The following is a 16,701-nucleotide window of genomic DNA, read 5'->3' on the forward strand; positions in this document are numbered from 1 at the left end:
TACAATGCTTCCAATGTTTTAACACATTCAGAGGGACGGGAGCAGCCCTCAGAACCTCCAGCACACAAAGTAGCGACTATGTTTGCAACAAGAGTTCCGTACCGTCTGTCAAGTTTTGCGTATGGCTGGAAAACATCCTCTCCGAAATACGCGTCCTTACTGCCGTCCCAGCCGAATACTGCAGCACAGACGACTGGCTGTAGTGAAGTTGCCATCATTTTAGGTGTATTTGTGTATGGAAGAAGTGGTGCGACAAAATCGTCCTTGCGTGGAGCGATCACGACCACCGTAACGGGAGTCCTTTCTTTATATTCCCACAGATCACGGCCAAATCACAGCCGGGGTTTCACACAACATCCGAACGCCACAGGGCAAGCCTGTCGGGCAGCGGTAGCTGGAGCAGGCAGGGCGCCTACCGCCACCTCCCGTCTGCGGGTTTCGGTGCTCTGTCTCCATAGATGGAAGAACGAATCCCTCCACTGCCGGAGGACTCCCGCACCCTGGCAGCCCAGGGCAAGCACTGTTTCCGGTAAACGTCACATCCGCTGCCGCGCGGTGGCCCTACGGTGCCGTTCGTTGCCGTAGCGACGGAAGCCTCCTCCGCCTCTTCCGGCTTCTCATGGCGCCGTCTCTTCCGGTGCGGGGAGTAATATGGTGAGTGGCCCCCGCTGGGGGAAGGGGGCGGGAAGGAAGTCGTGCGTGGGAGCCGAGAGAGGAGGCTGCTGGGGCCGTGGCTCCTGGATGGGTAGCAGTGGCGGCACCGTGGCCGAGATGAGTAGATCGGAGCCAAAGCGCCCCGGGTCCGGTACTGGCTCGGCCTGGAGCGTGCCGCCGGCCACCGGCCCAGCTCTGCTTCGCTCCGCTCCGGCTCCTGGCGCCAGCCCTGCCGGGCCGGTGGTGACGTGGCTGTGCGCCGGAGTCCGTCTCGCCTAGCTAGGCGTCTGCCACGTTCAGTTGTAGCCGGTACAAACCATTACCGTTATCCAAGCGCCGCCGCTAGTCCCCCGCTGGCGGGGCGGGGGGCTGGCGGAAGTGCCCCTTCCCCAAGGCGGTGGCGCACTGGGGCACCTGCTGCGGGGCGGCCGTGCCTGTGGCGGCCGTTAACGGTTCGGGGGCCTGGGAGAAACGCGTGCTGTGGTATCCAGTGTAGTAATGCCTCTTTAAGACCCCAGTGTTATTCCTTCATACGCGGTTTCCCCGGTCACCAGTGGCTCTCCAGGGCCGCGGTGGTAGCGTAGGCCCCGGCCGCTGGGCAGCTAGTACGGTGGGCAGGCACCGAGCCGGCAAAGGCGGGATGGGTGCTGGGTGTCGCGCAGGGCTTCCCCGCTGGAGGTGCGTCTGCAGGGAGTGGGGAGTGCTCAGGCGTGTGTCTGGGATGTGGTTTGAGTCTCAGCCTCAAAGTTTTCATTCAACCTTAAATCGGTCAGAGATCTGAAATCCTCATCAGGACAAACCGGCTATATTGCCCCTGCCCCCGTATGTCGTTGAAAGCAGTTACTCCTCCTATGTATGGCTTGCTTCCTCAAAAAGGGAAGTCGTTCTTGTGGTAACTACCACTGTGTATGCATGTTCAGCAAGGTGTCTAATCGTTTGCTTCTTACGCTGAGCGCAGGTGGATTGACATTGGTGACAGTAATAGGTACTGTCACCTGTTGGTGTTGTTGGGAGTAGACACTTGGCACTTCCTGTAGAAATACTTCTTGTGCAGTTATTCTAACACTGCATGGGGACTTTCGATGTCTGAGGGATGGGGCATCTGCCCTCCTGCTCAGCACGGAGGTGGTTCTTGCCGTTGTGTTGGAGTGAAGTTTATGAGTTAGGGAAGCTTTAGTGCCAAAGTATAGCATGTGCTAAATTAGAGCTTGCTTCTGGGGGTGAGCTGTGGCTAGCATGGATCTGCATGAGGTCCTCTGTGTCTCAGAATACATAGCTTTAATGCATGGCACATAATAAGCAGGGAGGTGTGGCACAGTGCAGTTTGGCAGTGGACATAGTGTTAACAGCATGGGAAAGCAATGGGTTCAACAGTGATGGAGCAGCCTTTATTAACAGGCTGTTAGAAAAGCTTCCCAAAGCGCTCTGTCATCTTGTATGTCTCTACTGAAAAAAAAAAAAGAAAAAAAATCATGCAATGATTTGCTGGTTAAAAAAAAAATAAATTAGTAAGTGACAACTTTTTGTCCCAGATGAGCTAAACTTGAGATCTTAGTACTGTTTTATTTTAACTCGTGGCACCAAGGCATATGTGTGTTTGTGCAGATAATATGAAACATAGCTGTGCTGACAAATGAGTCTGTAAATTAATTGAGTCTGTTTTGGTGACTAGTCCATTAGTATGGTTTTTTCCTCTTCTGCTGGCAGTTATGGATGTGATACCTTACAGTCAAAACTTGTTTCATCCAGCTCAAAATTAATGTATGTGAGAGACCATTCGTTACAGGCTCACAAATTTCTATTGCAGATCAGAAGGACTTTTCAAGGGGAAGGGTTCTTTGTGGGGAAGTAGAATGGAGGACAACTAGCTAGAAGCCTGTGCCCTCTGAGGAGGGGGAGCAGGTAGAATGGGTGATGAATAACAGAATAGAATAGAATTAACCAGGTTGGAAAAGACCTTTGAGATCATAGAGTCCAACTTGTCATTTAACACTATCTAATCAACTAAAGCATGACACCAAGCACCCCATCCAGTCTCTTCTTAAACACCTCCAGTGATGGTGACTCCACCACCTCCCTGGGCAACCCATTCCAATGGCCAATCACTCTTTCTATGAAGAACTTCTTCCTAACATCCAGCGTAAACCTCCCCTGGTGCAGCTTGAGAGTGTGTCCTCTTGTTCTGGTGCTGGTTGCCTGGGAAAAGAGACCAACCCCCACCTGGTTACAACCACCCTCCAAGCAGTTGTAGACAGCAATAAGGTCTCACTTGAGCCTCCTCTTCTCCAGGCTAAGCAAACCCAGCTCCCTCAGCCTCTCCTCACAGGGCTTGTGCTCTAAACCCCTCACTTCATAGTCTCTTCCCTGTCACAAATGTAGAAAAGCCATGTAGCACACCCTCACTTCTCATCTCTGCTGTGCTCTCCTCTCCACCCTAGGAAAGATCTTATCTGCATGCCACTGGAAGTTAGGAGAGGGAACACCTGCAGTGCCTTCATCTACTGTGTGCATTTAGGTTAAGACGCAATTGTTTGTTTCATCATGTTATTTGCCTTGTGTCTGTACCAACATTGGTTTTTGTTTCTCTGAGGGACCTGCATATATGCATATATATATATATATAGTTATATACCAAATATTTTCCTGTTTAATAAACCATTTGGCTTTGGGTGGGAAGTCTATTTTGATACAGAAAAATGTTTGTGTTTTCAGAACATCTGTAGTTTTATTTAAATGTAACTAAGAAAACACTTTAGAAATGGTATTTAGGTATGCTTTCCAGGAAACCTGAGTTCTGGATTATCTCTAAATGAAGGTTGGTTCTAAATCATTCATCATTTTCTGATAGAATAACCATGATAAGTGGATACCAAAAACATTGTATTTATGGGCTATCTCTAGTTAAAAATTTTGTTCTGAGTCTTTGATAGAGTTGTGAAAATAGTTCTTAAATGAAGATTTCCTTTTTGCTTATTTAAACTATGTTTAAGGGAAAATCTGAATTAAACTATCATTTGTTGTTTTTTTTTAAGGGGACAATACACCTGTTCCGCAAATCACAGAGGTCATTGATTGGAAAATTAACACATGAGTTTAGGCTAGTTGCAGCAGATAGGAGGGTAAGTATTTCTTTTAAAAAATGAATAACAATTTTAAAAGGCATTAGTTATAGTAAGTTAATAAAATATTTTAACTTGAGTGTGTCTGGAGAATTTTTCTTTGAAATTTTCTAGCTCTGCTTAAAAGAAAAATCCAGCTGCTTGGCTGGATTCCTTCCTGCGCACTGTCCCTAGAAATTTGTGTTTTTCAGAGCTGTACTTGTACTTAATGAGCTCAGTAGAACTTCAAACTGAATATGCACAGATGTTTATGGGACCTAAGTTCCAGTACAAAGTAAAGAAACTACTAATACAAAGTTGTGTAAGTTTATCTCCAAAATTCAGATGGTGTGTGCTATAATGAAATGCAAATGTTATCCAGGGGTGACTTTTAGACCAAAAAGGTATTTTAAGTGTGGTGTGTAAGCACTGTTTGTAAATTGGTTTTGACAAAATCTGTAAAGTTAAAAATAGAGTATGGACTTCTTGTTCTGAAATGAGTTGTAAGCTTCTGGGAGGGTGGAGAAGGCATTTCTGCTTGCATGATGAAATACTGTAATACTGTTTGTTAAAACCAGAAGTGCAGTTTTGTCTTGCAAAATTTGGAAGGTGTAAAACATCTGTTCTCTTCAACAGTCCTGGAAGATCTTGCTGTTTGGTGCTATAAATCTAATATGTATTGGCTTCCTGCTAATGTGGTGCAGCTCAACAAACAGCATAGGTAGGTGGCTCTCTTGTACTGAAACTACAACCATCTCCCATGTGTTTCTTAGCTTGTGAAGTTTCAATTACTCAACATGCAAAGTTCAGCACATAGTGAATGGAGTTAAGTAGCTGTGTAGCCAGGTTTGGAAAGTGCTTCTTTTTGGCTTGCTACAGGCAGTTTAGAGACATTTCTCACAGGCAAGTGTGGATGAGTAAAAGTGCTTCAAAATTTGCAAGTTTTTCCAGTCCTGTTGTAGTACCTTCTTTAAGATTGAACAAAAGCAGACTTACAAGCTAGTTGTCAAACCTACTCCTTCTATAAATGGTACCAGTGACACGTAGACAACCCAACCTGCAGTTGAATGAAGATGTCTGTAGTGTGGCAATAGGCTTCTCCAATTCCAGGAATGCCCCTTTTCAGTATTTTGTATACGTTATACTTTTGTATAGGGGCTCCCAAGATAATTCCCATCATCTGTACTGAAAGTGGGATGCCTTACATTTTTAATGGGACACAGGTTTTCTTGCAGCTTTAAGATGGATTGGAGAAGCAAGGCAAGTAGCAAAGTCTGTTGAACCTACTTGTCAGTGCAATAATGAATCTACTTTGGCAGATGATGTGTTAATGGAAGATTTCTTGCCATTTTTTGTATTTAAATTCTTAGTCACAGGCTTAATACCTTTTCTATCTGGGCATTACTACATGCTTTTTTAGAAGTAGGATTGCTGTAATCCACCTGCTTATTCTTAGAATCTTAGAATTAACCAGGTTGGAAGAGACCTTTGAAATCATGGAGTCCAACCTATTAATTAACACTATCTAATCAACTAAAGCATGGCACCAAGCACAGCATCGAGTCTCTTCCTAAACACCTCCAGTGATGGTGACTCCACCACCTCCCTGGGCAGCACATTCCAATGGCCAATCACTCTTTCTGTAAGAACTTCTTCCTAACATCCAGCCTAAACCTCCCCTGGCACAGCTTGAGACTGTGTCCTCTTGTGCTGGTTGCCTGGGAGAAGAGACCAGCCCCCACCTGGCTACAACCTCCCTTCAGGTAGTTGTAGACAGCAATAAGGTCTGCCCTGAGCCTCTTCTCCATGCTGAGCAACCCCAGCTCCCTCAGCATCTCCTCATAGGGCTTATGACATTAAACACATTGGTGTGTTTGGGACATTCGTATTATATACACATGCAATAGGCAGCCTTGCTCTATCAGCAGAGATAGTTCATCTAGATAGGAGATGGTAAAGAGCTGCACAAGAGGGATTTTGACAAGTACAAGTGATTTCTACATTGAAAATTTATACTAATCTTTAAAATTGTCTTGGTTTTGCACAGCTTTAACTGCTTACACATATTTGACAATCTTTGACCTTTTCAGGTGAGTTTTTTCCCATTTAGTCTTGCTGGGGTTTTTTTTGCCTGGTTTTGTGTATTTCTGTATGTGTAAAACTTATTTACAAACACTTTAGAGTTGTCAGTATAGAAACACTAACTGAATTAAAACCTTAAGTTAGTATGAAATTGTGTATCACACTAAATAGATGATGGGAAACACCATGGCTGTATTGAGAATGACTAGTAACGAAACGGTTTGGTCATGGATTTCTCTGTGTGGATTGTAACAGCATAAAGCAGAATCCAGTCTATATTTGTGTGATGCTACATTCATTGGTTCTGAAGTATCTCTCAGTTTTAGCCTCAGGAAATAAGGAGAGTGTAATCCTGTTTCTAATTAAAAATATTTCAAGAGCTCAATCCTATTCAGTCTTCCTGTAAGGCCATCAGATGTTCTTAGTGTTCATCCTATTCCTTAAACAAAATTGTATTGATTGATAGCACAGATGCAGATTGATAGCAGTGTTTGAGAAAATGCATGTATTTTAAAATTAACCTACGTTATCTTTCTTACTATCTCACTGGCTTATGAAAAATACGAATCAGCTCTCTGCAGTCTGTTTTGCCAGCTATATGTTATAGTTTATCTGACTGATGGCAAAACATACATGACAGCAGCAAGCATGCAGAAAGGAAAAGAAATGGTTGATATACACACAAAAGTACTTGGATCTGTGACTGCATTAGAATTGTAATATAACTTTAATGAATCTCGTACTTCTCTAGAATTTTGTATCTACTGACTTTTGTCATCTTGACTCACAACACTTTTTTCACCTTGAGGAAAGTTTTGATGTTATATTTTATGTTTGTATAGAATTGATTTTGGTAGTTTTAGGAGCAGATGGTTTGATATTCTCATAGGCTTTTGCTTTGTACTTCTCATTAATTTGTGTGATGTTAATATGTGTGATACCAAACAGTATTAAGAGGGTTTTCTCAAACCACTCTTTCCTGTTAGTCAGATTATGGAGTACCTAGTCTCTGAAAGGTCCCTTTCAGAGAAATCAGTGGACTGTGTGCAGGTTAAACACTAGTTGAGCTGTTTTGTGTCAAGGCCCCAGTGGAAAAACGCATTGCATTTCAAGTTCATGGTAAACCTGATCCAGGCTGAGTGAGGTTCTATATAGAAGAAGGCTGGTGGTAGCCTTTACAAGCACAGCATTTCATAAGTACAGCATTAGGCTGTCTTCTTGTGCAAGGAATTAGAATGACTACCATTTCAATAAAATTATCTGCTGCCCTTTTTATAGAAACAGCTGAGACACCATGCAGTCTCAGTTTTACTCCCAAGCACATCCTTTTCTGGATTCACTGGAACCACCATTGTGACAGAGGTGCTGAGTTCATAGTAAGCCATGGTTCAGTTCTCATGGATGAAGTGTGTATTTGTGGATTATTAATTTTCTAAATGCTGAAGTTATTCATTGTGTAATTCTCCCCCTTTTTCAGTTTGATAACATGTCTAATAAGCTACTGGGTAATGATGAAGAAACCCAGCCCAGTCTATTCATTTGGGTAAGTACTATTAGAAAGATCTAGTGTCTGATACTATCATTGCCTGCATCCCTTAACAGCCATGACTAATAATCTGTGTGTAAAAGAACCTAAAATAAGGAGGCCCAAGACTGATGCTTTAAAGAACAGTTACAGAATAGGGGAGGAGAGAAAAGGTGGGGAGACAGGAAAAAAATTAAGAAATGCTTAATTTCAAACTGTTTGTGGTAAGTGAAATGTTGGTTTAAAAGAAATTGAAGGTAATGCCTACCATTAAATTTCCAGTTTCTTCCCATCTATTGGCTCTTGAAAGAAATGGAAATAGTAGGTCTGTCCTGCTGGTTCCTGTACAGGCCAGAATGCATTTGATGTGTTGTTCAGTGTTTCTAATTCTCAAATTTCAGGTTTGAAAGGTTTGAAGTTCTAGCTGTATTTGCATCTACAGTTCTGGCACAGCTTGGTGCTCTTTTTATACTGAAAGAAAGGTAGGGATGTGTACCTTGTGGGTTTTTTTTGGTGGTGGTGGTTTGTTTGTGGTTGGTTGGGTGTGGGGTTTTTTTGTTTTGTTGGTTTGTTTTGGCTTCAGTTACTTCATGAAATAAAGCAACTTCATAGTACATTAAGAATCTGAATGTTTAAACTGTCAATTTCATCAGTCCCTGAAAACTTTCTCAGGTGTTAATTTGGCATACTATCCCTGCTTGGAAGCATTTGTATTTCAGGAGATTAGCCTAAAAGATTGTTTCACTCTTAAGACTAGGACAGTGTACCTTGCATTTTTCTATTCCAGGGCTCTCTTTTCTCAGTAAAGGGCTATGTTACAACTTGGTGATTTTATGGTGTAGAGTGATCTGTTGTACTGACAGTACAGTAATACAATTCTAATAATGATGCACTGTTAGAGTCTCCCAAGTTTTCAAACACTAATTTTAGGAAATTCCCAAAACATACTTTAGGCTTTTCTCTTACAGCTGAAGCTCATTTCTTGCTTTACTGGTCGCTAAAATATCCACCATGGATTCCAGCATCTACTCTATTTGGCCTCACTTAGTGAGAGGCTGTGAGTCAGGGAGTTCAGACTGTTTCTTGAGGTTGCCAACACCAGTGGTGGCAGCAGCAGTATATTTTGGCACATATCTTTACAAATATCTCTTGCCTGTGCAGGCAGCATTCATGGTAGCTGGCACTTTTGTGGCACAGTTTGGAAAGAGCTGGAAACTCTTAAGTCACCGCTGCTTTGTTTCAGTATTAAATGCTTTTGCTCCTTACAAAAACGGTTGTGTTTATATAAGCTATTTGGGTGGGTTTTTTTTGCAGTATCATATGTGTCAGTTTTTGTTTAGGAAGGCAGCTAACTCTTCAGAACTAAGTTAATACTTCATCTGTTAAGCTTTTATTGTGTGGCTATAACTCAAATTTTCAATTATTGTTGTAGTGCAGAGCGGTTTCTGGAGCAACCTGAGATACACACGTAAGAGATTACTTTGATCTGTAAATTGATTAATGTTTTTCAGTGCCCTTTTGTGTTTCTGATTCTTAATCTAGCATGTATTAATTGTGCAAGTGTGTTCAACATCAGCTTGGTTGTGGTCCTTTGCCCTTTGTTTTAAAACTATATGAAAGCTATATTGCAAACAGGTTTTTAAAGGTACAATTGAAATGCAATGCACATGCTCTCTTACACAATTATTTGACTATACATTGCTGGTTTGTTAGTTTAGCTGCTCTCATTTCTTATGGAGGCCTCTTAAGAGGCCCAGTATGTGCAGGGGCAAGGATGTTATGATGACTGGGGAACAGAAGGTGTTGAAAACTAAAGAAAATGGGGAAAGAGGGTCTTGTGGGGCAAAAGACTGGGACGTGAGGAAAGGGTAGGGGCATAATTCATATGGAGCTAAGCTTTTTTAGCTCAGACTAATGTGATTACACTAATGTATTGAATTTTGTGATCTTCTATAACCCTTGAAATCATAGAGTTGGTTGGGTCAGAGGGGACCTGCAAAAGTCATCTAGTCCAACCCCCCCCGCAGAGAGCAGGGACATCCTCTATTAGATCAGGTTGCTCAGAGCCTTTTTGAGCCTGACCAGGGATATGGCCTCAACTACCTCCCTGGGCAACCTGTTACAGCATTCCACCACCCTCATGGTAAAGAATTTGTTCCTAACATCCAATCTAAATGTACCCTTCTCTAATATAAAGCCATTGTTCCTTGTCCTACCACTGTGGGTCTTTGTAAACAGTCTCTCTCCAGCCTTTTTGTAGGCTCCCTTCAGGTACTGGAAGGCTGCTATGATAATATAGTGACAGTTATTAAGCATTGCATTAGTTTACATTTTCAGTCTCGGTGAAAGATACCAAAGGATTTAGGTGTTGTTGCTAGTAATTACAGTTTGCTGTCCTGTTTTGTGATGATGTGAAGTTTTGTTTTTCCACTCCCTAGGGGGCGGCTGCTGGTTGGTACCTTTGTGGCTCTCTTCTTCAACTTATTTACAATGCTTTCCATTCGGAATAAGCCTTTTGCTTATGTCTCTGAAGGTACATGACAAATTGAGCTATAACTAGTATTGGGAAAATATTTCTAATTTTTGCCAAGGTGTAACTGGGCTGGTAACTTTATTAACTAGTGGCCATATGTTACTATTGTCTCCATTAATATGACTTTATGCAGTTGTGATGGGCTGAAGTTTCCCTTTCTTATTAACTAAGCACAACTAATTCAGTTGCAGCTAATTCTAAAGGTATAGCCTAAAACTGCCACAGCAGTTTAGAATTGCCACCTGAATTTCAACTTAGTTTGCTTAAAGGGCTCTCCAGGTAATTTGTAGTGACTGATATGACAAATTTTAATGCTGAAGTACCCTTTATTTTCAATCTTTTGGATTCAGCCAGTGAAGGTCATCCAACAGATACTGGAACTTTGAAGACATTTTATGGATATATCAATAGATTAAAAAAATAAATCCATGTAGCTTTTAATAGCTTTTTATGTGGGATGACTTCATTGTGAAGCAGGTTCACAATCATTCCTGCTAACTGTAAATTGTTTATAGTTTTATTATAGTTTGTAAACAGCAAAGTTATATTTTAGGTAGTATAATCTTCAGTTACACTTGTAATTGATCAGTTCAGATTATGAGATGGATATTTACTAACTGGAAAAGATGGATTGTTTCTTTCAAGTGACAGTGAATCTGTTGAGACATGCTTATTCATGTATTGGGTTATTCCCTTAACATAAAACTTCAAGTATACTTTTAAAAGGATACCTTTATTCATGTAATTTTATTGCCCTCTTTCTTTTGCAGCTGCCAGCACAAGTTGGCTTCAAGAGCATGTTGCAGATCTTAGTAGAAGGTAAAGCTTTATTTTTTTTTTTCAAAACTGCTAGTTTCTGAAAGGCAGTATTGGGGTTTTGTGTATAATGATTTGGATGGGTATTGAGGCATAAATACTGTTGTGTATTAGGGCTTTAAAAATAGTTTTACCTCCTGTAGGTCAACAGCAAAAGCTGTCTCTTACAATTCCCAGACACATCAATGTAATAGAAATACATCATTCTGTGTTACTTTCCCTTTGAAGTGTTCAGTACATTCTATGTAATTCTGCTTGGACGAGGTGAGGGAAACTAGCTTTGCCCTGTATAGACTTGAACTGCATTTCTCAACAGTCCTTACCTGAGTGATATATTTTACAGTAGTTAGTGTTTGTTTATGCACGGGGTGGGCAAATAACTATGATGGTTGCATTTTAAATGGGATATATGACACAGTTTACCCAGTGAAACATAGCTGTAGCAACTCATCTGTCCAGCAGGAAACTGGGAAGTCTGTGTCTTCCAGAGGGGATTGGATGTGGCACTTGGTGCCATGGCTTTTAGCAGTCATGACGTCTTGGGTGACAGGTTGGACTTGATGATCTTTGAGGTCTTTTCCAACCTTATTGATTCTATGATTCCAGGGGCTGAAGCAGTATTGCTCATTCATCCTGTCTGTTAACTGCCTTGCTTGTATTTGGTATCTAAATGCAGGACAATGTTGTTTGCAAATAAATTTGTTAAATGTTGGAAATGCTTATTTTGAACCTTGCATGTTCTTCTAAGTACTTACACTGTCAGTATCAAAATGAGAAGTTAAACCACATTGTATGCATGTTAAGTATGCTGCACAGCTTCTGTTGTGATTTTTTTGTATGCAACTGAGTAAAGCAGAGGACTCTGGCTTGTTAAACAGCAGAATTTCCCTTATATGGGTATAAATTGTTACATAACCACATCCAAATTCTGCAAAACAGCTTTGGAAGACTAACTATTGGGTTGCCTAAGTATTTGGAGCTTCAGTGTGAAAAAACAACAAACCAAACACTACCGCCCGCCACCCCCAAAAAAAACCCCAACAACAACCGGGCAAACAAACCAACCAACCAAACCCAACCATGGATAGCAATCACAGACACTGGCAGAATCTTTCTGTATTGAGTTGGTAGGTGTTAAGGGAAAAGACATGAATGGATGACTTGCAGGGCTCCCAGATCAAGAGTCTAGAATTACTGCTGTGTTTTGAAATAAGCTGTAGACAATTATGCCAACAATTTTGTAAGAAATTACTGCATTCGCTTAGTCTTTATAGAGCTATTTCAGTTGTGTTCTGTGAAGCAGTGCTGACTCCAAAATAACTGCACCTGTATGTAATTGTTCATTGAACTGTTACAGAAGCAGAGTAGCACATGACGTTTAAACATAAGTTGGTTCTAGACAGCGCAACAAAACATTTCGTGTTGTCTTTAACTTTAAATTTTCCAGTACGTGACACGCACTTGTGTTCACTGGGAAGTACAGAAATCCATGCTTCCATTGATAGGAGATAACTAGAGATAACTTTCCACAGTGTTCCTGCATGGGCCTTTTGGTCTGATGTCTCTCTTTTAAGAATTAATTTGCTTTGGCTTTAGAACACTTCTGCATGCCAAGGTGGAGGATAGATTGAATATTAGTGATATGCAAATACCTCAAGGCATACATATATGTAATAGCACTATCTGAACCTGTGAAGTACTTGTGTTGTGTGCAGCTGACACAGCTAGCTGTGTTCCTAAAGAAAGTAGCACAAGATAAGTATTTAACATGTAGAAAAACTGTATACAGATTAGTGTGGTGTAATGTTCTGTACATGGGAAGATAGACGTAAAGCAAATTTAAGATGCAAGAGGCAAATATTCATTTCAGATACGAGAGAGAATGTGATGTGGATTTAAACTTGATTAGTTTTTGCTGACATCACATTATTATAAAATTTTTAGAATTGGAAGACCTTTACAGTTCTTGGAGCCATTGTTTGCTATGACCACAAGGAGCATTTCAAGTCAAATGCTGAAACAGTGGGTGCAGCTCTTTTGGTTGTAATGATGATCAGCTTAGCTGACAACTGCTCTTTCTGTTCTGTTACAGTATTTGTGGAATCATCCCAGGACTGAGTAGCATCTTTCTGCCACGGATGAACCCTTTTGTCTTGATTGATATTGCTGGAGCTCTAGCTCTTTGCATTACATATATGCTGATTGAAATCAAGTAGGTATAGTTGTTTTAAGAAAGTAACTCTTTTGTGTCTGGCCTATAGAAAACTTCCTTTTTTACAGCTTTTGCCAAGATTATTCCTTTCATGTATTTTGTATGATTGGGATTTGTTATAGATGTCTCCACAAGAAAGTTTCTTTTAACAGTTTTATTAGCAATAAAAGCAAGTAACCCTTAATGTTAGTGCACCCTGAGTTTATACTTTTAACACAAATCATTATTATATCCCTCACAGGATTGCAACTCCATGAATGTATTTATCATTCTTCAAAGATACATAGTTGAGATGAGATTAATATGTGCAATATTCTGTAAGCATATGTAATTTTAAAAAATAAGAGAAATACAGTCCCTAGGCCTTTCCAAAAATTAAATACTTCTTTTCTTTAAAATTGCTCTTTTTCTCCAGCAATTATTTTGCTGTAGACACAGCCTCTGCTATAGCAATTGCTTTGATGACATTTGGTACCATGTATCCCATGAGTGTCTACAGTGGGAAAGTACTACTCCAGGTAAGACAGTGTCACAAAACAAGATACTTTGTTTCCACTTTGTTAGATGTCCTGATGTACAGAGGGGGAAAAAAAAAGGGATTTAAGCATTTGAATAGGAAGTGTTCCCAGGGGAATTTGTGATGAGCTAAAATAATTTTAAGGGCATCATGAAATCATTTGGTGCCATGGGTTAGTTGTTTAGGCGGTGTTGGATTGGTCGATGGGTTGGACGCGATGATCTTGAAGGTCTCTTCCAACCTGGTGTATTCTATGTATTCTATCATAAGAATTTATTGTTTAATGCCAGTGACCTCTTGTGTAGATAGACCAGAGTTAAAGATTCTCCTACTTAAACAGGACCAGTTAATCGTTGTTATAACTTTCTTATTCTTTTTTTCCCCCTTCTTCAAGACAACCCCACCTCATGTGATTGGCCAGTTAGATAAACTTCTTAGAGAGGTAAGCCAGTGTGCACATGCAACATGAAATAAACACTCAAGACTATGAAGAGTGTTTGCACTCTGCTTCATAATTTTTTTAAACTACTGTGTTGTAGCTGTGTGTAGGATATGTAGGATATATGAATGTTGCTATCTCAGATGAACAGTGTCATTCGGGTATCTGGAGCAAATCTGTTAAGGTACTGGAGGCTCTTTTTTTATTATTAACCAACTTTGAGCTGCCACTGAAGTGCTTTTACAAATGTGAATGGGGTGAGGAAAAGGAGTTGCAGGCAGCTGATGACTTACAGCATATCAAGGTGAGAGAATCTTGCGATTTGGTAGCAAGAGTTACTTGAAATGAGTTACTCAAGTCCATGTTGTTGATGGAGTCGGATGTTTAAGGGTAGTAAAAGTACAGCAGATAAGCACTAGTGGCATCATGAGCAGTCATCCATTCTGCATGTGAAAACTTATTTCACAACTGAAAAGGCTGTGTTATTCAGCTATATGTGAAAGTACATTCCTAAAACTATTTGAAATATGTCTCATTTTTGTATTTCTGGATGTTTGTATAAAACTAGGTTTCAACTTTGGATGGTGTCTTGGAAGTTCGAAATGAGCATTTCTGGACATTAGGTTTTGGCACTTTGGTAAGTTACGTCTTTATTGTCTCTTTAGCCTTTGAAAAAGAGTTGTCAGTCACTGTGTTACTTTATTTAAAGATATTCTTTCTGAAATCTTTAATATAACCAAATTTGAGTCAGTACTTAATCCTTATGATTTACTGCAAAACTTCTCTTCCTTTGTAGTATTTTTTTTTTTTTAAAGCTTTCTTATTGCTTAATGTTATTTGTGTATGTTGCAGCTCTGGATTGAAGTGTGCACCTTGCAACTGTAGAATTTCTTTTGTATTTAGAAGCGAAGAAAACCCCAAGCAATAGTGAAGACGGTTTTCAAATGGTGTATTAGTGTAAATGTCTCAAGGGTGTGAGAAAGAAAACTGTAAACCTTCAGGTGCCAAAGGTGTACAGTAGAGCCATATGTTTTCAGCATTTCTGGCAGAGGGGGTGAAAAAAACAAACTGCACATCTGTAGTGATACTCTGTAAGCTGAAAGAAAATGAAGGGGCTTTCTGTGACACAGAATGGTCACACGGGACTCAGTTATTCCTGAGTTGATGCAGGTACGTTGTGACAGATGGAAAATTAGAAGACTCTTAGAATGTTTCTTCTGAATTCTTCCAGTATGCTACTCTTCAGTAAACAAACAAAAACACCAAACAAAAGAAACAAAAAAACTTCATAAAAAAAAACCCCACACAAACGAAAACCAAAAACCCAACCACAAGTAAAAGGGGGTGGGGAGGAGCAGCTCTGACTTCCTGACATCAAAACAGTTTTTAGCTTGCTCTTCTGCCACCCAAAATACTAGCTCACAGCATTGCTGGATTGATCACAGGTATTTATGAAAGCTTTTTATGCATATTTACCTATTGCCATCTTCCAGATAATAGTAGAAACTTTCTGAGACCTGGCTATCTTCCCAGCTGCACCATCTGATGCAGAAATGGCTTATACAGCACAAGCTTTAAACCATGTTCTTTACTAATATGAACTGAAAAATGGGAGAGGTTCTGTTTTGTGTCCTGTTGTTTTCTGCAGCAGTAGTTCGAGGTAAATGAGATAGTGTTACTGAGTCAGCCCATAGTACACGCACTTCTAGGAGGAAACTCTTGAGTCCTACAAGGGACATTGCCTCTGCTCTTGCTAGTGCTCCTGATTTGAGCATGTCTGCCATGCCTGTTGTCCTCTTGTCTGCTCCAGCAGCACAGCAGTGACACTTTTCCCAAGATTCAGCATGTGGAATTTGTCTGCACTTCGTTCTTTTGGGCTGTGGATTTTTCCCAGTGGTTGTCTTCCTTTTCTGCTGTCACATGCTGTACTTCATAGTATAAAGACTTGGTTTTCCTGAACAATGATGTTAATATCTTCATAAGAGGTCAGTGCATTAGCAAAGATCAAAATGTATCCTAATTATGGAAATATTTTAATAAGTTTCTCAGTTTAGTCAGTAGTTGCTGCAAAAGGTCTTTGCATAATTCTCTGCAGGATAACTTGCCTCTTCTTGAATGCATATGGAGAGTCTCTATTGAAATAAGCATTAACAGCCAAGGTGTTTTCATTACATTCCAGGCTGGATCAGTCCACGTTCGAATTCGGAGAGATGCAAATGAACAAATGGTACTTGCCCATGTCACTAACAGACTATACACGTTGGTCTCTACCTTGACTGTTCAGATTTTCAAAGATGACTGGATCAGACCTACCTTATCATCTGTGCCTATTGCAAACAATATTCTGAACCTCTCGGAACATCATATTATTCCAATGCCGCCTTTGAAAGCTGCTGATAATTTGAACCCTGCTACATCCACTCCAGCTAAGCCCAGCAGCCCACCACCAGAATTTGCTTTTGATACACCAGGGAAAAACGTGAGTCCGGTCATCCTTTTAAACACTCAAACGAGGCCCTATGGATTGGGCCTCAATCATGGATCCACACCCTACAGCAGTGTACTTAATCAAGGATTTGGAATACCAGGAATGGGAGCAACTCAAGGATTCAGAACTGGTTTTACAAATGTCCCAAGCAGATATGGAACAAACACTCGTAGTCAACCCCGACCATAATAAACACCGTTATTTATTGTACTTAAGGGTATTGACTTAATTCTTTTATTACCCAATTTGGATAAGCATTTGGAATGTCAGATCATTCTAAATGGCTGGGAACAAGCGCGTTGTTCGTGTTAATGAAACTGTTGAATTGCAGTTGTTT

The 16,701-nt window shown here is 40.6% G+C and overlaps 1 protein-coding gene across 1 annotated transcript; it reads left to right on the forward strand.

Moving 5' to 3' along the window:
* Positions 1–543: 543 nt before the first annotated feature.
* SLC30A6 (solute carrier family 30 member 6) lies at positions 544–16,701 on the forward strand. The gene is made up of 14 exons (XM_009900916.2): positions 544–654; positions 3,687–3,773; positions 4,389–4,473; positions 5,800–5,842; positions 7,312–7,377; positions 7,761–7,841; positions 8,792–8,827; positions 9,798–9,892; positions 10,663–10,711; positions 12,801–12,920; positions 13,336–13,438; positions 13,832–13,879; positions 14,445–14,513; positions 16,056–16,701. Exons 1-14 carry the CDS (start codon positions 652–654, stop codon positions 16,551–16,553), a joined length of 1,383 nt encoding a protein of 460 aa, XP_009899218.1. The 5' UTR covers positions 544–651; the 3' UTR covers positions 16,554–16,701.

The sequence above is a fragment of the Dryobates pubescens genome, chromosome 6 (assembly GCF_014839835.1).
Source record: "Dryobates pubescens isolate bDryPub1 chromosome 6, bDryPub1.pri, whole genome shotgun sequence".
NCBI classification, from domain to species: domain Eukaryota; kingdom Metazoa; phylum Chordata; class Aves; order Piciformes; family Picidae; genus Dryobates; species Dryobates pubescens.

Coding starts and splice junctions, on each gene's coding strand:
- SLC30A6 (XM_009900916.2), top strand. Junction 7,842..8,791: donor CTTTTTATACTGAAAGAAAG/GTAGGGATGTGT, acceptor TTATTGTTGTAG/TGCAGAGCGGTTTCTGGAGC. Junction 9,893..10,662: donor TTTTGCTTATGTCTCTGAAG/GTACATGACAAA, acceptor TTTCTTTTGCAG/CTGCCAGCACAAGTTGGCTT.